The sequence below is a fragment of the Anser anser genome (genome assembly GCF_964211835.1).
Source record: "Anser anser genome assembly, chromosome: 1".
Lineage (NCBI taxonomy): Eukaryota > Metazoa > Chordata > Aves > Anseriformes > Anatidae > Anser > Anser anser.
The window spans coordinates 6,325,513-6,346,809 of NC_139720.1; the positions used below are offsets into that span (position 1 = coordinate 6,325,513).

Here is a 21,297-nt window from a genome sequence, read left to right on the forward strand (position 1 = left end):
GTAGGTACTTTTGAAGGGACCTCCATCTCTCTGATTTAAGTCAAATGAATGCCATTTGCTGTTCCTTATTCATCTTTTTTTTTCTCTGTTTCACATAAATTGCATTTATTGTTTGTCCTTTTTTACTTGCCATCTAAATTAAATCATTTGCTGTTGAAACGAAAGCTTTTCATGAAGGTCCTTACTGAAATGCGGGTGTACCTCCCCCACATCTTCTAAAATAATGAAGTAAGAGATGACTGAGTGGACTTGTTACCATAAGGCAGAGCTTATGGCCTAAATGTCCCCCCTTCAGTGATGGCTCTGTCATCAGTCTGATATTAATTCGCTGCTCTTAGTTCCTATGTGTTTTTAGAAATGAACCATCAAAAGAAAAATCAGCACAACTGTTGGCTACTGCACAGTGTAGTCTTCGTAGATACTTTGAGAGGAGACACAGGAAACAAATTATATTCATCCCAATTATATGACCCAATCTTGAAGGTGTTTCAAATGTTAGTTTTCTTCTTCATACCCCCTGTTGTGCTAGGGAATAGTATTGCCCCTGGGCTTCACACAGAGTTTAAATGACTTTTAATTCCACACTTGCCTTATAGAAGAGACACAAACCAGATTTAATTTCCCTGTACTGTAGGCTGGTGCCCTTGCCATATTCTCCCACTCCGAAGGCAGAAAGGTGAGAGATGCTATTTGGGGACTTTAAAAGGTGGTTAATCTCTTAGCAAGCTACACCCAAAGCTCCAAGTCCACTGAAAACAGCCTTTTTTTCTTCCTTTTTTTTTTTTTGAATGGCACCTTTTAATTAACCCTATTGTTTCTCCATGCAGGCATGAACGCTTTACAATTACAGAACTTGGCAACTTTAGCAGCTGCAGCAGCCGCCGCCCAAACCTCAGCTACCACCACCAATGCAAATCCTCTCTCCACAACGACTGGTGCTCTGGGAGCCCTCACAAGTCCTGGTAAGAGCAGCGTGCTTGCTTTCAAAATACAAAAATGAGAGTAAATGGCAAGAAAATAGTTACAACTCTGATTCCATGCTGTGACTAAGTTCTGTGATCATATACATTTTGGACACCCTTTTAATAACTGAATACATTTTTATTGCTGTTATTTTTAAGGAAAGAATTTATTGTTCAAGATGTCCAACATGGCCACATTCTCTGTTCCAGGCTCATTTCAGGGGTCATTAAAGCCTAACAGACCCATCTTGCAAAACTCTACATGAAAATTGCAATTGCATGGGAAACTCAAGCTAATCTTAACTTTTCAGAAAGAATTCAGAACATGTGCTAATCCTTCCCATCCAACAGAAGATCAAATGAGATGGCACTTCTTAATCCCTAAGAGACTGATCTTTGAGCCCATCATGCAAATATTGCCTTCACCCAACATGAATTTTTGTGCAGTCCTCTCTTTTATCCTTCTCTTTTCTTTGCTGTAGCTGTAGAGCTTTCTGTAGAGATTTCTTCTGGTCCTGAAGGAGTGATATCAGATGTTCAAGAAGTCCGGAATCTGACTTCGTTACCCTAAACTGTATGGGGGAATGAGGGACAGGTTAAGAGATGGTGGTGCCTCCATTACCACTGTATAGGCATTCAGCCATGCACTTCCCATGTATGCATAACCCTTCCCACTAAGACAGGGCAGATCCAGGGCTCAGTACCACTTCAGTATCTCCAGAATCCATGGAGAGAGGTGTTGATTCAGTGTAGTTACTCTGGATTTACAGTGAAGAAGCTGAGTCAAGAATCTGGCCACTTATCTTTACATAAAGGCTGCAGGGTGTAATTATTTGCATCATGAAGTGTGTTTATTGCTGTTCTAAAAAACATTCGTATTATTTTAGACACCACTAAAGAACATTTGTGTTTAATCTTGTTTAAGTGTGTATTTATTTCCCATGAAAAAGTAATTCATGGCAGACGGTTTGAGCTCATCAGTAAGGAAAACAGTCTTCACTGCACAATAGAACTGGGACTGAGTGTGTTGCCGGGTGTTAAAGCTGGCCAATGCTTCCTGCTATATTACAGTTTTATTGTTCGTTTGGGGGTGAGGTTAAATGGAAGGCAGCTTGACTAAATAGTAAGTTTGTGCAGCATTTTCCTGTTTCTGGTGTGAGCTTCATATCGACCTAAAAATAATCAGCCACAACAGCTCTGAGGAGCAGGTTGGGTCAAAATGATTTTGTTTGGATGATTTATTTTTTTTTTAAAAAAAATCAGCAAACTCTTCTCTCCATCCCAGAGCTGGGTCTTAACACATTGCAAAAGGGTAGTCTGAGTGTCAGTGCTTCTGCGCTGCTCCTGTCTAAATGTCACACATTTAGAGAAGCGGAAATGTTGCATTTCATGTGTGCTGTGTAATATCTCTGCAGTTTAGCTGTTAAATGTCTGAGTAGCCTGTCCTCCCAAGGCATACACGGCATCTCTTGAGCTACACTGACAAGACTTCTCAGGACAACTAAATGTACTGCACTGCAGCACGGAGGGTCTGGAAGTGAACTTTCCTATCATCTACAGCAAAGGGGCACAAGATCCTCAGGCAGCAGCATGTTTCTGCAGTGCTCTTTGCTATGCCGTGTTAGCACAGGACTTGAATTCACAGTTAAGGTCCACGTTTTTTTCTCTCTCTCTCTCCAACACAATCTCCTTACCCAGCCTGGCTGTGTTGGTCTCCAGTCCCCTGAGTGCCTGGAAAGATGAGTGGTGTCAGGCAATGTCCAAGTCTGCAGAAGCACATGCTTAGGAAGGTGTTTTGGCTGGGCTGGGCAGATACTTGTTTGAGATAACAATAACATAGCAGTGCTCAGGGTGCCATCTTGGAACAGATATCAAGGTTTTTCCAAAGGTATTAATGATTCTGGCTGACACATTGAAGATGCGGTATTTTCCAAAAAATCATGGATGGTTAGCCTCTGAAATAGTGTATTAAGAATGACAATTGCTTTTGAAAGTCTGATAGAGAGTTAGTAGCTGTACACAAAGGTTTTTAATATTAGATAGATTGGCATACCCAAGAGAAAGTCTGTATCTAATAGGTTCATTAACCTGTTTGTGTTGCACAGCCAGCCTAAAACCAATCCCTGTTAAAATGTCCTTCAGTTTAACCTTTCTTATCTTGTTCCACATTCTCCACCCTATTAAATATTTTGTAAACCTGAATAATATCTTCAATGATTCTTCTCTGTTCTATGTAAACTGAGTTTAGTTCAATAAAGCTTTCAATAGTAGCTCAAAGTATTTCCATTAGAACTTGAAATATGTTGGCAGAAAACATTTAAATCTGCCTTTCAGTCTGTGGATGTTTGGAAGCCTTGTGGGTATTTTTTTGGTCTAGTTTTCTTTTAATGGAACACTTCAGTTTGTTGTGTTTCATAAGTGTAAATTATTTTGTCTGATTTCAAAGCCTTCACTAAGCCCAGGAAGAAATGTTTGTGTCTCTCCAGATAATGTATTAAATTAATATTTCTCAGTTGAGAAAGCTGCCCAAATTTAGGAGAGTGCAAAGGTACATGCTTAAATTTAATAATTTTCTTGATTCTGTTAAAGCCAAAATACTGCACTGAAAAGGGATAGGCATGAGCATGTATTTCTAATATGCCTTAAACTATGGCAGCCACATCACATAAATCACGTCCATGTTTTTACCCATATGTAACTGTATCACCTCTGAATATCTCTCCTATATCTGTCTTTGGCCAAGAGCTCTTGATTTGTCCTTTGTAGACATCTGTCATAAGAGCCCCAACTTGTGGTGATGTCAGTTCAAATTCATCTGGCAGCTTAATTTTACATAGATAAGATTAGCAGCCTTCAATACATCAAACTACTAAGGTGAGGATGGATGTGAGACCAACTTTGGTGCGTTGGCAACACAGAAAAACAGGCCAAGAGGTGAGAAACCAACATGGTATCTGATATTTGAGAATGTCAAGTTTTGCTGCTGGCTTCTAATGGCAATATATCAACAAGGAAAATAAAAATATTCAGTACCTAATAGTAACTGTTCAATTTGTATGAAACTCCTTCTTCAAGGTTCATACAGTCACATATCTCCAAACAAATTAAATGCCAATGATCTTTCTCTCATATGTTCTGTATACTTACTAAAGAGCTTTGACCGCCAGAGAGTCTAAGGACACTCATTCTCCTCCATGTGCTAAATACTTTCTCTTAAGCTTGAAACGCTATTCATTCAGAAAGAACAGAGACAATGCAATCCCCCAAACTATTAATTTTTTTATAATTGTAAATTTATAATTTCAATTTTGCATACCCATGGAAGTCTCTCCCTACAGCATTGTTAGAAATGATTTTTTAAAAGCCTTTGCTTAAAAAAACATGAAAGATTAAGCTTTCATTTTAGTAAAAATCCCCTCAGGCAATAAATAGGTTCTTTTGTCTCTTGGCCCTGGAAAAAAATTAAAATGGTTTAAATTGCCCATGGTTAAAGTAACTGTTTCTTGCAATTATCAGATGGTAGTGAATAAAAATGAAAATGAAATCATGAAAGAATAAAAACCAGGTAAAATGCATATTATGTCTTTCATGAGTTTCTCACGGGTCTTTTGAAGACTCATTTAATCATCTTCCTTGTCTTTTATTTTGATATGATAATTGTTTCTTTTATTTACTTTAATCACCTCTATTTAGTTAATTAATTCTTCAATTTCTTTTCGTTTCACTTACTTACAATACTTTCCTGTTTTAAAGGCATGTAGCTATAGTACTTCATAATGTAAGGGTTTGGCCTTGGGGTAGTTTTTACCCAACTCCATGCGGCCATGTACGTTGTCTGAGCCAGTTTGTCTCAACTCCGCCTTGGCTGGGTCTCAGAAGTTTGCATTTCCCAGTAACTCAGAAGGGAGTTTGGAGGAACTACCTCAGGTATAGATATTAGCACTGTAAATTTCATAATTTAGGCAGGACAAATCTCAGCTGAGTGTCAGGAACCTTGTCCTCTCCTCCAGATAACATCCTTTCCACATCCTGCAAACACATGGACTAGCACAGAGCCCACAGAGAGCCTGCTACTCCAGAGGTAGACATGAAGGGCGGACATATGAGCCCAGGATGAGGGTACCTGTCTCTAACAGTCTGACATTTCCTTTGCCTCAGTTGACCCATTACCCTAATTTTCCCACAGATAGTATTTTTTTCTGGTCTTCATGGGTAGTACAGCCTTGATACTTTCCTGATATCAAGAGCTATGAAGCTCCTGATCATTTTGCAAACTGATACTAAGCAACAGCAGAAAAACTTTTTGCACTCTAAAAAGGAATAAGAATATGGAAGTTGGGTTTTAGATACCAACTTACTTTGTCATCTTGTCCTTTTCCATCACTGCATAGATTTTTTCTTGTTTAATGCCATAACATGAGAGTCACAAAATCATGCAGGCTGGAAGAGTCTTTTCCCAAGGTCTCTACTTTGGGCTCCTGCTCAAGGCAGAAACACTTAGAGCAGGTTGGTGAACTCTACATTCAGTCAAGGACTGAACATCTCCAAGAATGGAGATTCCACTGCTTCTGTGGGCTTGTTTCAATTTTACTTCTTAAAATTCATGCATAAATGTTTTTTCAATAACCAGTAGGAAAGCTCTTCTATGTGCAAATGAAGAGACAAAACATCTAATTATACATCCAAATTTATCTGCATAAACATACTCAATGTAAATTCTGAGCTGTGGGGGGATAGAATTGCTAAACCAGAAGCTAATTCAGTTTCAGACTTAGGAGCCTTGGTTTTCCATGACATTTTCATGATTATTTGATTCTCTAAACTATTATTTATTCACACAGCTGAACTAGCTATTCATGCTTCGGTAACAAAGCTTTTCAGGTTTATCTGCTGTGTGAACCTAAAAGGAAATCTTTGTGCAAAAAATATGTACAGTGTAGAAAGTAAGACTTTTTTCTTTAACAGTCTCTTCAAATCAAGCCCAGTTTTGGCCATATTATATCAGAATTTACCCATTAACTCTTATGTTGAAAAAAGTCCTCCTAAGCACAAAAGTCTAAAAATACTCATTTTCAGACAGATGCTGACATTGGAGTATAACAGCCCCCCTAAATAAAAAGGAACTCTCTGAAGTATAGAATAAACTGAGAAAGAAAGAAAGAAAGAAAGAAAGAAAGGAAGGAAGGAAGGAAGGAAGGAAGGAAGGAAGGAAGGAAGGAAGGAAGGAAGGAAGGAAGGAAGGAAGGAAGGAAGGAAGAAAGAAAGAAAGAAAGAAAGAAAGAAAGAAAGAAAGAAAGAAAGAAAGAAAGAAAGAAAGAAAGAAAGAAAGAAAAGAAAGAAAGAAAAAGAAAAACTGATTACCATTAGTGTCTGTCCTGAAAGAATTAATTCATCCTTTCTGAACCCTGCTAAAAGCAGAGAATTATAACTTACAGTTAGCATCCGTGGTTCATTATTTTGTCTACCCCCTAATACATCATAAAAATTGTCTTTGTTAGTTGAAGGTATTCATGTTGTGAACACAATTGTTGAAATGTTAGAGATTTTATAGAATATACAACATGGTTCAGCTGAGAAGCAGTGGAGAATGTTCAAATAATCATTCTTAGAAGATTCTCTTTTTGTTCACTTCAGTACAATACGTTTTTCTCCAATCAGCAGTGCAAGTCTGCCACCGTGACATTTTGTTAGAGGCCAGTACACCCACTGAGATAGCTGTGATTTGCTTCCAGGATGATCCAAAAATAACCTTACCAGTAGGTGTGTAGGAAGGTCTGACAGTTTGCTAAAGAATGAATTGGACTAGATGTTTCATGTTAGAAAAGATCAGTTTAAAATGCAGAATGGCACTTTTTATACTGTAGTACAAATTGATTATTTTTGTACCATTTCATGTGGAATTAATGCAGGTTCTGTAATTATAAAATCATTTAAAATAAGCTTAATTTGTTTTTCAGTACATAGGAAATTTCCCTAGCATAATGTTAGTTATTTTTAGGATAAAAAAGTTGATAAATGTAGCACATATCTTAAATAAAGGTTTACATATACAGTGTACATACTAAATAGATGCCTCAGACAGATGGATGCTTAAACAACCCAAGTGTGTGATTTTCAATTTTACCCTTAAATCTCGTTATATTATTAGCATCATTATCTTAGTGCTCTGAGCACAGAGCAATCAATGTCTTAACCCTGATCTCAACACCAGTTTTTTCAAACTAGGTGTTTGCAAGGAAGCCATGGAGGAAAATCTTGCCTTAGCACGCCCACCACCCAGTGCCTGACACTTAACTTCATAGTTCAGGAAGATTGCTGTCTGTGACGGAAAAGAGTATGTTACTGAACTGTTGTGTGTCAGCCAGGCTTACCCACTTTGTGTTAAGTTTCTGAGTCCGTAGTTGGGCTTCTAAATAAATGAATTGATTGTGACTGCTCTTAGTGCCCAGAGATGATGCTGCTTCTTGGAGAAATACATTGCTGCTAAGCCCATCTTACAATTAGGTCACCTTTAAGTAGGCATCCAAGCGTACTTATTGGAGCCAAAACTAGGGGACTGGGCATGAATTTGACCTATATTTGTATTTTTAATAATGTTTCAAAATGTCTAAAATGCCTAAAGAGGAGTTGTGGCTAAAAATCTACCAGAGCCCCAGTGCAGTGGAAGGAGAGGAGAGGGATGATGAATTCTCATGGAGCATCCCTGGAACAGCAGTGTCTCTCCCTGATCAGGTGGAAAAACGAACCTGAAGGATGCAGGTGGCAGCAGGCAGCCCACTGATTAACCACCAGAATTACCCGTTTGCACATTTGTCCCGTAAAAAACAGGTCAATGTATATTCTCCTATCAAGGAGTTTTCTGAGCGGGGGTATATTAATTCAGCCTAAAGGATCTTAGGGAAGGTTGGTTACTGAACAGCTGGGTTTAGAGTGGGCAGAACCTGTCAGTGGAGAAGTGTGAGGCTGCCCGACAACTGCAGGAAGACACATTTTTGAAAAGCTCCTTGCCTCTTCTTTGGAATAAACATTAACATCTGATGAATTTTTGGCACAGAAAAATACCTTTCTGTTTCCTTAGAATTGCATAATCACCGTGGTTGAAGGACAGAAATCTGTGCATATTTTTCAGTGAAGCATCGCGCTGGTTAATTCTTTGGGTTGTTTTTTGTTGTTGTATTTTTTAGGAAACATTGTACAGTACTAAACCATGGATTAGTAGGATCTAATTCAACAGGCGACATGTTTGTTTTTTAAACATTAGTACATTATCATCATCCTAAAGTATTAAATCCATTGCCTTAGCACATTTCAGGATTTACTTTGCTTGCAGTATACAAATAACACTTTGTAACACGTTATATTTTGAAAGTGTGTCTGTACCTGACTCTTAATCTCTGTTTTAGTCCACAAGAATCCCAATCTGTAAGAAGGCTGTTTTTCTCTTTTTGTTGGAAGTAGTATTTCAACCTCGTTCAGAGTTGTTTTCTACTAGAGAAACATGATACTATCAGCTTGGCTACGCAGGTAGATATGTGAGTTTATATGCTATATATCTGGCAGCAAATCCAAGCCAAGAAAATGCTGGAGCTCATAATATTTAGAAAACAATCCAAATCTTAGCAAAACTCAAGCACTTGAAGGAGCTTTCAACTATTTAACATTTACTACTGCCAGCACTGCTTCTGCAACCCTAGGGAATTGTGCTTGTGTCCATAGATACTCATAGTCTACTTTCCTGAGGCAGGATAGATTATGGAATATAGTGGGAATTTGAGTTTGTGAATGTTGTTGCAGCATTGTCTGAAAAGTTCTAGTTTACTGAATATGGAGCCATTGATTTATTTTATGTATTGGCCAAACACAAGTATCTCCAACAACTGCATGAGTTTAAAACCAAATAAATGAAACCCTTGACTGCTTTACTGATGGTCTTTGCTGTTCACAGAGCAAAAATATGCAATATGAATTAAAATAACCAGTGCCACATTGAACTGCATATGACTTTATGAATGGTCTGCAAAGGAGCTGGGAAAGTACTTTTGCATGAGACCAGGTAGTCCTCAAGTGCCATTGTTTACAAAGGTGAATGACTACCCACCGGGTCATGGTATTACAATGAGGTTGTGCTTGCACACCCCGCTAAAAATCCCTTCCTCCATGGAAATTATTATCCATGCATTTTCTGGACTTGTAACTCCTTTGTCTGTGTATTCTGAACTTTTCAAAATATCAATATATCAGTTTATCTCATGTCTATTCTAAGATAGCATGGATAGAACTCCTAAGTATCTGAACTAAACAAATCTTTTAGGCACATCCTGTAGCATTGGAAAGACAAACACCTCCAAAGGACTGTCTACCTGATCTTTAGACAGATGTATCAGAGAGGTGAAAATGAAGATGAATCAGGGTATCATCTCCCACATACTAGGATGGAAACTTGCCTGTGTGTGTGTGATTTGATTATTCTTACAACAAAAGCATGGCTTACCTCGAACTATAGGCCTGGGCTCTCCTGACACTAACTCTTTTTTATGGAGAGATGCTACTGGTTGTTGTTTGTTATTACATAGTGGTGAAAGTATGTCAAAGTTGTCACAGACCTGTTGGGAGCAGTGTCACAGAACCTGTACTGCAGGCAGGAGACCCTGGCCTCAGGTGGAGCGTCATTAATTCCAGATCAGAAATTCTTTGGAAAGGGATTGAGAACTGGTTGTACGCTGAAGTGGCTCTGCACGGAGGTCACTGCAGCACTGGGGTGTGAGCACCTGGACAATAGCTTACTCCAAAAAGTGCGAGATAGCAGGAACAAGCTTGAGAGCACAGCTGGATGTTCCCCACAGAAATGACAACATTCTGGTTTTGATGTGAAGTCAGTGGTACTTCAATGAAAACAGGCCATGGCCCTTGGCCCCACTGAGTAAAACAAAGTCGTAAATGCACAGTAATTAGTCTTCGTTTTCTTCGTATTGTGAGATTTCAGTTTGGTTTGATATCATTTAGTTACAGTTAGAGTTGTAAATATCTAACAGGCAGCTATGAAGTTTAACCCAAGCCAGTCCACTGTGCCCTGTTGTCTTCCCCTTGCTCTTTAATGTATTTCCCAACCAAAAGAGATTTATCATTGTGGTCTGCTGTCAAGAATGCACAATGTGTTTCAGGCACAGCACTGAAATGAGATGTATGACTTTCAGTTTACACAGGAGGTGGATAGTCTTCACCAAATAATGCATTTCAACAAAACAGAAGCTTCAGTGTGGAACTGGCCCAAAATATTAACTTGCTTTTTAGTCTCTCTTTCCATCTTCATATTTTCAAAGGAAAATATACTCTTAAACACAACAGCATAGATTCACGCAGGTATGTCCAATAAGTAATCCCTTGTTTCCTAAAATAATGGGCTTTTTTTGGATAGACAGGTTTGTAGAGAACTTGTGTAGCAGAAAAATAGAAGACAACAAAAGTAGCCAGCCGATAGCTTTGTCTACCATACCTTTAGTGCTTTTGTTTGCTCTGTGTTCTCCTCCTCCTCTGGGGAGCTGTGGAAGTTGCTTAGTGTAAACACTGTAATGTAAGGACAATCAGAAATGTGAAGCTAAGTGTTAGCATAAATGACATAGTGCTTAACGTAAGTGACCCTGATTTTCACTTGTCCCAAGCTCAGAGAGCTTCCTTAGCCTTCAGTGACCCATGCACTCCTGAAGAGTGTGTATTTAGGAGTCTAAATTAAGTCTCCAGTTCTTGGCAACCTTAGCAAAGTCTTTACAAAGAATTTGAATGACTTGGTTCACCTCTCTGTGTTTTGGGTTGGTTATGTTTGTTTGTTTGTTTCTTGTGTGTGAGCATGCACTCACAGGACGCTGTGAAACATAAAGCAGTTTTCAGAAAGCCACCTTCAGCCAAAAGGATCACCATGGGGAAAGATTCTTCTTTTTCTCTCCTTATCCCCCTCTTTCTTGCTTAGTCTCAATTGCATGTGCATGTGCATGACACAGATGCAATCAGACATTGAGAGGCTGCTCTCCTCCCTTCTTCCATTCCTCAGTAGTGTTTCTCTTTTCCTGCACCCTGAGAAGACATGGGTAATCTTTCATAGGGATCGTTCACCTGTGAGTAATGCAGAAATAGAGGGACATTGACTTATTCAGGGAAGACTGTGATATTAGTATATGTCTCTCCATAATGTCATTCTCATTTCCCTCGACTCTTTCTTGCTCTCTTGCTTTTTTGGTTCTCTTTCCCTGGAGAGCATCTGTCACTTTTATTTTATTCTTTCCAAGCACAGGCAGAGCGCTTAAACTTACTAGAATCTTCCTTTTTGACATGTCAGACAGCACTTCCCAGATACCAGAAAATGATCAAGTTTTTACTCGTCTTTCCACACTGTGGCCATTGTGTTTGTCAGAGAACCTGATAGAGAATTAACCTCCCCGGAGCAGGAAAATGCACCTCTCCTTTGCCAAAAATAGCCCCGAGAAGCAGAACTGGTGCTGGGGCTATGTTAGCAACTGGCAGACCATCGGTTTGTATGAGGGTGAATGCTCAGATTGGCTCGAGATCACCGTAAAGGGCAGACAATTTAATGCCAATCACAGGCACTAGTTAAATTAGAATACTGATGAGCCCTTTTGAAAGGCCAACCGCATCTTCTTTCAGCAAAAATATTAAAATGCCCCCCTTTCCTCTACCTCCCTCCCCCCGATTCTCCATAAGAATAAATTAAAACTTGGAGGTGTGGTTATTATCACAGAATAATTAGACCCCATGGGATTAGAGACACTCAACGTTTGTTAATGCCCCTGGGTTGTGATTATCTAATAATGATGATGCCTCTGTCATCAGTTAATTATTCTTCCCCTTTAAAATGTTCCTTATGCAGTCAGAGCCTGTAGAGTGTGCTCATTTCAGACAGAAACACAACTGCAAATTCCTGAGAGCAATGTCACATGGGCGGTGTGATTGACTTGCCTGCTTCTCCCCCATACCCGTGTCTATGATGCTCATTTCATAAGCTCCATCATCCCTATGCATGAATTGCTTCTCTTTTCCATAGGAGATAGTTAATTCATGTGTAGGAGTGAAGTTTATAGCCTCCATCTCCTTAAACCAACCAGTTACGGTTAATGCACCTTAGGTGACTGACGTTAAACATCTTAAACAAGACCAGGTCAGGCCAGAATCCTGCAGAACACCAGTCTACACCAGTCTGGTGATCCAGATTCACTGCTACACAAGAAACTCCTACAGCCGAGTGCCATTTTTCTCTGTTTAAGAGAGTACTACAACCAAAATAAGATGTTATAGATCAGAACAAAGTTGGAAGCTTTGCAAAGACAACACAACCAAACTTTGGCCAATATCCTTAGTCCTTTACTTGGTCCAGCAGGTGTTCATATTGTTTAGATGCAGTTTGCAAGACATCATTGCAAACATCATTGGTTTTTGCAACTAAAGCTTAGAAAGGAAACAGAAAACAGCCTTAATCTGATTATCCTTAAATCCAGCCAGTGTTGTCTCTTAGCTTTATTATCCCTCTTGTACTAACAAAGGGACAAAGAATATTCTGTTTACCCAAGAGATTTTGGGTAGTAAACAAAAAAAAATTTAAATTCAACTTGCTAAAATTAAAGATTTTTTCCTTAGAATTAGTATTTCTTTTCCATTTGTCCCCAACTCTTACCATTACTTTCGTCTACATCACTGACTGGGGAGATGTTAGAAGTATTAACGTAATTTTGATTTTCTTCTCTTACTGTATGTATTCTCTTTTCATAATTCTTTAAAATCCTTTCTTTCTGTTCTGCTACAGTTTTATTTTCTGTTGCACATTGCCAAATCTAAAGGAAACTAACAGGAATCTAAAATCCAAAGGAATCGTGCAAGGTCAGGTCTTCCTTTAGTTAAATGTAGATCAAGCCCTGGACAGTTTACTCACAAAATACTTGGGGCAGACTAGAATCATAAGCACAGATGAGAGGTAAGTGGCATATTCAGAGTCATCCTCTATTCCTGTAAACAGAGCTGTAAACAGAAGCCAGATCTCTTGTTCAGTTTTCTACCAACCCATATCCATTCTTCAGCTTTCTTTCATTCTGCCTCAGTGTTACCTGACTTTTTGTGCTTTTCTGCTACACCGTTCTACTTTTTGTAGATAATGGAGGTTGGAAGGTCCTTCAGGGTATCTGTAGTCCAGCCCCCTACTCAAAACAGGGTCAGTGTGAAGTCAGACCAGGCTGCTCAGAGCTTGATTCAGGCAGGTCTTAAAAACCTCCAAGGACACAGACTGGGCAACGTGAGTAATCTATTCCAATGCTTGACCAACTTCAGAGAGAAAGGGTTTTCCCTATATCCAGACTGAACCTCTCTTGTCTCAATTTACCTCTCATCCTCCTACCACACACTACTGTGAACAACACAGCTCAGTCTTCCTGATGACCTCCTTGCAGGTACTGAGGGGCTGCTGTTAGGATGCCCTGAAGCCATCTCTTCAGCCTGAACAAGGCCAACTCCCTCAACGTCTCCTTCCAGGATGAGTGCTTCAGCCACCTTGGTGTCCTTCCACTGAACTCTCTTCAGTTGATCAATGTTTTCCTTGCAATCAGGACCCCAAAACTAGATGTAGGACATAAATAAGACCTAGCAAGTGCTGAGTAACAGGAAAAATCAGCTGGATCTCCTCGCTCTGCTCCTGTCCATACAACCAAGAACACTGTTGGCTTTCCTAGCTGCCAGGGCATGCACCAGGACCCTTAGATCTTTTTCAGCAGAGCTCCTCCCCAGCCCATCCATCCCCAGCCTGTGTCATTGAAAGAGATTACTTTGGAGTCAGTGGGCTCAGGAAGGCAGCAGAGAATCAGAAACACACTGCAGTTCATGACAAGAAAGAAGACTCTGGACTCAGAAAACTGCCAATACAAATTTGACGGGAGTCTCTCCCAAAAGAAAGCTTGTTTTCTCTGCAGCTTCTCATGCTTAGAGTCATAGAGATGCTGAACCTTAAATTTTTGGGTAGTATTGATCCCTGGTGCACCACTGTATCATCTTAACCGGAGCAAAGTGCTTCCAACACTGAAATTATTTTAACTCTCCATTAAGTAAAACAACAAGAACAAAGTTGTGTTTCACAGCTGAGCAGTGCGCTTTGCTTTTTAACATATGCACATCTTCTACAACTGACTAAGCAGGATGTGACCAGAAAGCAGATAAGCAGGTAACTGATATCAAAGTAAATGTTGAGCTTCCTGTTGTGCTGTGCATTAGGTAGTGACAGGCAATTGTGGAGTGTAACCGAGAGCTGCCTAAAGGAAAGCTGTCAGCAGGGATGATATAGTTATTGTAGTGAATCTCTATTTGGAAAGTGCCAGCTTAGTTAAGCCAATCTTGGAGCTGCCCTGAAGCCCTGCAGCACCAGAAAGCTGATTCTGCTCCAGAAGCATTAGCTCTTCTCTTCACATGGATGGAGTGGGTGAAGGTCTACAGCAACCCTCCAAGCAGGCAGAGAGGAAGCTGCCCTTACTTTTCTTTGCCCGTTCTCTCTTGTAGTCCTGCCCTAAAACCAACGCTTCCAAAAAGAAACCTCTCTTATAATCCTTGAAATGCCTCTCTGATATTTTTAATACCTTAATCCCGGGCCACCAGTGTGACTGTTTCATTTCCAGACAGTATGCTGGTGCTGGAAGAGGAGGAATGGAGCAGGACAAGGCAAAGAGGAATGGCAGGAGTGCACAGCCTACTGATATTACCACCCAGAAAGTAGCGCCAAGTTAGCGAACATAGTGTGGAGTTTCCAAGAAGCCCTTTTTTTTTTTTCCTGCGGAATATGGCTTTGCTGAGAAGTCATTGGAGTTCTTTATTATTCAGATATTTATCAAATAAATTAAGGAGAGAATGTGGTCTAACACACACTTTAAACCATCCTGCTACAAAATCATAGCAATAAACGTGTAATTTAAATAGGTCTTTTTATTCAGAGCAGCAGTGAGAGGGTGTGTTAATGTAGTATTTTGTCTCATCACCAAGTGCCCAGGCAGCCTTCCTGGGCCCTCCAGTTGGGCTCCTCTGTCAGGGAGTAGGATTTTATAAATTGGCCCAGTGACATGGCTGAGGGGGTGGGATATTTACCCAAGTCTCTACTACAAGTCAGTACTGCGTGAAGTCTGTACTACAGATGAACACAGGTCTTTGGGTTTTGTATTCATACTTAGGAGCCCTGTCAAGGATACTCCTTGGTCTTAAGCATAGGAAGTAAATAGGGATGATAAAAATGTACCCGTGCCTCCAAGTTACAGCCTTCTAAGAGACAAGCCAGCAAATGGGAAGCAGCAGAATCAACCCTGTCATGCAACAAACATAGTGAATGCTTTATCCAAAGTAGCGCAAGAAGTTTGAGGCAGAACTGGGAAAGGCAGCAGCAGCACGCAGTAGCTCAGTGTGCGTGCTCTCGTGCAAGGCCATGCTACTTCATGTAACCTGTACCGTAGCACTGCATAAGTCTCTGCTGTCTAGCTCCTTTTTCGGGTCAGGTGGGTTTGCAGAAAAGTGCACATCCTTTGCATACTAGCTCAGGATTACCCAGCATCAGGCAATTCCATGAGCTCAGGATTTGAAGGAGGGGATTACACTGAAATTTCAGTGTTTGCGTAGTTTGGCATCAGTTCTGTATGCAGGACAAAAGCAGACCCCTCACCTAAAGATCACAGGTCTGTAACACAACATATGGCCAACAGGAAAGGCAGGATCCACCCCCCATCATGTTACATCTCTGTAGGGTCTATGTCCACCTATGTCTACCCGTGTTTAAGGTTGCCTCTACCATCCTAGTCAGTGGACTCAGGGGCACTTCGAGAGGGTAATTCAGCTCATCCTAAGAAAGAAAGCTAAAGGTAGAGCATTGAGGTTAGAGTTATCTTAACCTCAGAGACAGTCCAGAAGAATAGCTTTGACTAGAATAGGTCAAACTAACTATGAGACTGCCAACGATGGAGAAATTAATCCCATCCACAGTGTGCACAGCAAAGCCAAAGAAATATTTCCACATCATTGCCTTTCCTAGATGCTGAACCTGGTTTTCCAGCTGATGTAAATCCAGATGGTGTAAATCATTATGACTCTGTGGATTTAAGCTAGCCAACACAATGGCCAAAAGTTTATATGCTAATACTGGTTGTTTTTCTAGGTTGGCAGTTTGTAGGAATTGTGTTGAAATGCTGTTTATATAAAAAGGGAAACAGCTCATTGCTCATTTAGATTTCTTGAAATAAAAAAAAAAAAAACTCTGACCTAAAAGGTGCTGTAACCTGTTACATGCAGAAATTAAAATGTTGAGGAAGAATAGATGAAAATCTATTTCCAGCCTTAAAAATCTCTATGAAAGCAACAGTGGTAGTTAAATATAAATATCTATCCTGTGTACAGCATCCACTCCAAATCAAAATACATTTCCTATATCAAAGAGAGATCTGTTAAAGAATATATTAACCAAAGGCCAAGTCTCATTATTCATAATGAGTCTCGTAGCAAAAATTTCATCAATTAAAGGGAGGAAGCATGGGAAGATCAAATGGCTGGGATCAGGAGGGATTTGGGGTGTTAGGGAGGAGGGCTGTGGCATGCCCTCCTCCATTTCTCAGCTTCTCAATAACATTATTTATATTATTTGGGGATGTCTGGCTATTTATTAAAGTGAAGTTGAGTAGCTTGGAAGAAAAAAGAGGGAAGTAGTTGTGAGACTGACACAGAAATGTGGGAATAGAGGAAACAGTGAAGAAGAAACTTCAGTCTCTAATAGTAAAATATACATTTTTAACCTTCTCACCTTTCACAGTTGAAAATGCTACAGTGTTCTGTAAAGTCTCTCTGTGTGTCCTGGCTGGAGAAGACAACAGGTGACCAGCACACAGCATATCTGCAGGAAACTGCATATTTTTCTACGGGTCACAGGACAACTCCTTACTATTACAGATCTAAACTGACTTCTTTTTCCAATCCTGTGATATTATTTTCACATATTAATAGAATTTAAGCGTCAGTGGGGAATATGATGAACATCTTGCCTGAACTCTCACAGTGGCCAAAGGATTCAACCCCATAACTCCTTCATTAGGGCAAATAGTCTCTGATTGAGCAACAGTCAGGCTTTGAGAAAGCTGTTGGCTTATTCCAATGACTGATATTAGAGAGGAAAAAGTTCGTTTGAGCAGACAAAACACTATCCATCGTGTTCTGATGTTTATCGAGGGCTTAAAATTATGAGGGAGTGGTAGGTGCAACAGATAAAGAGCAGCTCTGTTCTTCTCTGACTATTGTATATTCAGCCAGAATTCATCAGGCTGGAGTCCACTCTGCTGAATCTCTCCCCCTAGCTTCAGTATCAGGTAATTCACTTAATGCTACCCCAGAAACAATACGTATCAAGTCTCTGACATATATAGGTTTTAAGGAAGCAAGTATAAAATTTCCAACATAAAGAGAAAAATAATATACCAAATGTTGTGGGCTCAAGGTGTGCCATATGGAGTGACTCCAGAAGCCTAAGTCAGTTGCACTTTTTTTTTGTGTTTTCCTCCAAATGCTGGTGCACCAGTAGCACAAAGAGGGTGATTCCTAGCAGCACTACGTGTCCACACGTCAAGCTGTCTACATACCTGGAGACAGATGTCTACTGTTTATTAAGCACCACTACGAAGTGATTCGATTCAGAACAACAATGTTCTGGTGTCAAGGATGGAGGGAGTTGTGAAATGTTTTCTTTTAATTTATATGGTGGCAGGGACCCTGGTAAAAACAATTCATAAATTCTGTAGGTATCCAATGTATTTTTGTCATCTGGTCAACTAAAAGCCATAAATATGGAATAACACTGTTCAGCCAGTGTGTTATACTTCTTTGCCATTACTCCGAGCAGTTGTGGAGCCCAAGAGCTTTGCTGACATGAGAAAGATATCCAGGTTCCCCCAAAGTAGTGCAGTCATCTACTGTTACCACAAGGCATGTGATTTTTCTTTTTTTTCCCCTTTTCGTTCAGTATACATTACAACTTGTTAGTTGAAAGAAACTAGGAAAGAACAAAAGGCAGAGAAAACATAGTTCTTGTCTTCAGATGAATTTCAAAATATTCTGGGAGTTCATGAGGTAAAAACTTTCAGCTGTCTTAAGTCTCCACATGTGTCTTGTAAGACTTTCAAAGTCTTGAAGACTTCTTTTCATCTCCCTATAAGTTTCTGGGGGACAAGGAATACCATTGCTTCATCTATTGATTTTATGCAGCATTTTGTGACAGATTTTCATCTCTCTCTAAATCTTGGTCCTCTTATGGCTCCCTTCATGATAATGTTTTAGCTCATCACTGTCTTCATCTTCATTTTATATGCGCAGGATGCAGTCAAAGAGGAGAAGGTAACTGGTGTGGAATCTCTCAGGATACCTCATTCAGCAAGGTGCTGGATCCATCGCTTACAAGTGTCCTAATGAAAGGAGCTCCTTTCATTTCTGTTCAGCCCATGTTCAATAAGATAATGGAAACCACACAATTTGTTCAGTTTCTTTTTCCTCAAAGAAATAATAAGCCAAACAGGCAAAAACATTGTCCCAGTGGATCTGTGAGACAGATAGCTGCTAAGCAGAAGAAATAGCCGCAACAACAAAACTCTGATTTCTGAGGTTCTTCAGTTCTCCAACGAGTATTTTACATTGATTATGTGCCAAGTCATTATTTAGGGAAGCTAAATAATCTGCATTGCAACTTCAAATGGGAGAATCACTGAGGCACCTGCTCTGTGTTTGTCTGATGGAACAGAGAAACTTGAAAAGAATAAAAGAAAAAAAAAAAAAGAGATGTTGGCCCCAGATATTGGCCATCCCCAAAGCATGTGTTTGAGCAATGAGACCATGATAAGAGCCTCTGCGATGCGCTCTGTGGGCTGCGCAAGAGGGAAGGTTTTAATCAGATTTTTCTGCCTTCTCCAACAGATGTGTTGACAATCCATAAGCGTATGGCTCTCATTCACAGGAGTTATTTGCCCCCAAGAGCTTTAATGTAATTTTCAGGCTAACAATTTGCTAGCCCCCATTTCTGTCATTTCTTAAATATATGTGTTTCCTCAAGAGAAAAGGATAATAATCCTCTGAAACAGACATGGATGGGAGTCAGCCCAGTCATAACCAATCAGATCCTTCAGATTTGAGGTTTATGTACTTCATTTAAATGATCTGTTAATGAACTTGAACAGAAACACAGAGCCATGTTGGTCACAGGGAATTCACTGATATTCATTCCCTTTGATTTTTTTTCTGTCTTCTCTGCTGGTGTTCACATTATCTGACAAAAGTGGTTTTTTACTTCTTTCTTGGATTACCTTTTTTTTTTTAACCAAAGACATTATTGGCTTATTGCCTTGCAGAGAGAGATTGAATAATCAAAGCTGCTTCTATCTGCAACATTTAAACTCAAGTTAACATTGCAGATGTGGTGGAAGTGGGTACAAGGAATCCTTCAGAGTCTGGAAATCTCTCCTCACCCACACCGAGAGAGTCCTTTGGACTTTGAGGCACAGTAAGAGGAAAGGCTTGTCTTTGGTGGGTCTTGAGGTTGTAAAGGTGGGTTCTTTGTAGATTAGGCCTTTGAAGTTTACCCACAGAGTTTTAAAAATTAGCTTTCTACTTTCCTTACTGGATGCTGAACACCGTAGCGACTTCACTTTCTTGAGGGCATGCTGGGCAATCTGGTGTGTTCAACAGCCCAAAAGAACATCAAGATAAAGGTGGTCTTAACCATTTAACAGCTACATAATGGGTAGGAACAAAAAAACATGGTGTAGACATGACATGCCTCCAGTAAATCATCAACAGAACACTGATTTTGAATGTTCACTTTTCAGTAGATAATGCATTTTTTTAAGGGAAAAGTAAGGAAGTCTTTATGATTGATACATTAAAGTAGGGCTCTGGAGACAAGCTAAATACCTAACTGCTTCCACAGCTTTTATGAGTATGATTCACATGGTATAACTTTACCAACCTGTAGGTTAAATTTTTAATCCACACTGGTTATTCAAAGCTCCTCTATGGGTGAAACACACAATTCTTATTCATCCAACCTATCCTAAATGCTAGGCATTTCTAAGGTGCCTTATTACTTTTCTATGACAAGAGAACAAGTGTCTTTCTCTTCCTAAGCGTACATTTTTAGATGGATTCATCTCACCCACCCTCAGCAGTCCCTCCGCATCATAGCAGCAAAGACCTCTCATCCACCTGAGCTTCAGCACCCCTCTGGCAGAGCTTTTGGAGGTGCATACAATACCATTTGTGGGGTCATATACATGGCTAGTTGCGTACGTAGACCAGCCTAAAAGCCCACAATAAGTTGGGTAGAGTTACATTTTGTGTTTGGCATGTAATTCTTCTTTTTGTAAGCTTCAGGCCTCTAAATAGTGTTCATATGGTGCCTTATAGCCATAACAGGAGGGTAGTATCTTACAGAATAATGCAAATTTCACTTGAGGGGCCTACAACAAAACGCTGATGTATGGCAGCAAAATTATTATGAATAATACTATATTTTCAAAGACGGTTATTAAAAGGTGGCAATATCTCAGCCGACTAGCTGATCACTCTGGAATGCTAGACTGATTGACAAACTTTTGAGAAAGTGACTGATCTCAATCTTACTGTTTCTGCATTATGTTTGCAAATAGCACAGTGCTAAGTTTTGTCATCCAGTCTTTTCCGTTCAAGGCTCATCAACACTTTCCATGAATTTTCCATACTAGTAATATTTTGAGCAAGGTTGGTCTATTGGTCTGATGTTTTTTTTCTTTCTTTCTTGCAAGTAGCCCTGTTGTTGCACTCAAAATTATTGTAAGTGTGTGGTTTTGTGATCAACTAAAATAACTAAAATATGGCCTTTTTTTCCTTTTAGTGGCTGCATCAACTGCTAATTCCACAGCTGGTGCGGCCATGAATTCTTTGACTTCTCTGGGTACTCTCCAAGGACTTGCTGGAGCCACTGTTGGACTGAATAATATTAATGCACTAGCAGGTACCGTAAACAGTGAGTATTTATTGCTGTGGTGGACAGCCTTTCCCAATAATCATTTCACAAAAACTACCAATTGTAAAATGATGATACAATTATTTTTAATCTATATGCAAAATAAGGGGGTCAAGTTGATCTAGTTCCATTCATAGTACATATGCAGTCCTGGAGTCTTTAATAAAGTTTCACATAGTTTGCTCTGCAAAGTGAAGTCTTTTGGGTCCCTGCAAAAAGACTCCTATTCTTGCAGGGCAAATGGAAGGTAAAAGAAATGTCAGCAGGGTGTCTGGTTATCTATGT

At 39.8% G+C, this 21,297-nt stretch overlaps 1 protein-coding gene across 17 annotated transcripts in view; it reads left to right on the plus strand.

Annotated features, from left to right (window-relative positions):
• The window catches only part of CELF2 (CUGBP Elav-like family member 2), a 568,240-nt gene that overhangs the window by 523,908 nt on the left and 23,035 nt on the right, over positions 1-21,297 (plus strand). For 14 of the 17 annotated variants that reach the window (XM_083819746.1, XM_083819752.1, XM_083819756.1 and 11 more), the window contains 2 exons: positions 828-962; positions 20,881-21,000. In XM_083819746.1, the coding sequence (XP_083675872.1) occupies positions 828-962; positions 20,881-21,000 (255 nt within the window). Of the gene's footprint in view, positions 1-827; positions 963-20,880; positions 21,013-21,297 lie in introns of all 17 variants that reach the window. The other 3 variants (XM_083819754.1, XM_083819751.1, XM_083819757.1) reach the window with 1 other exon arrangement.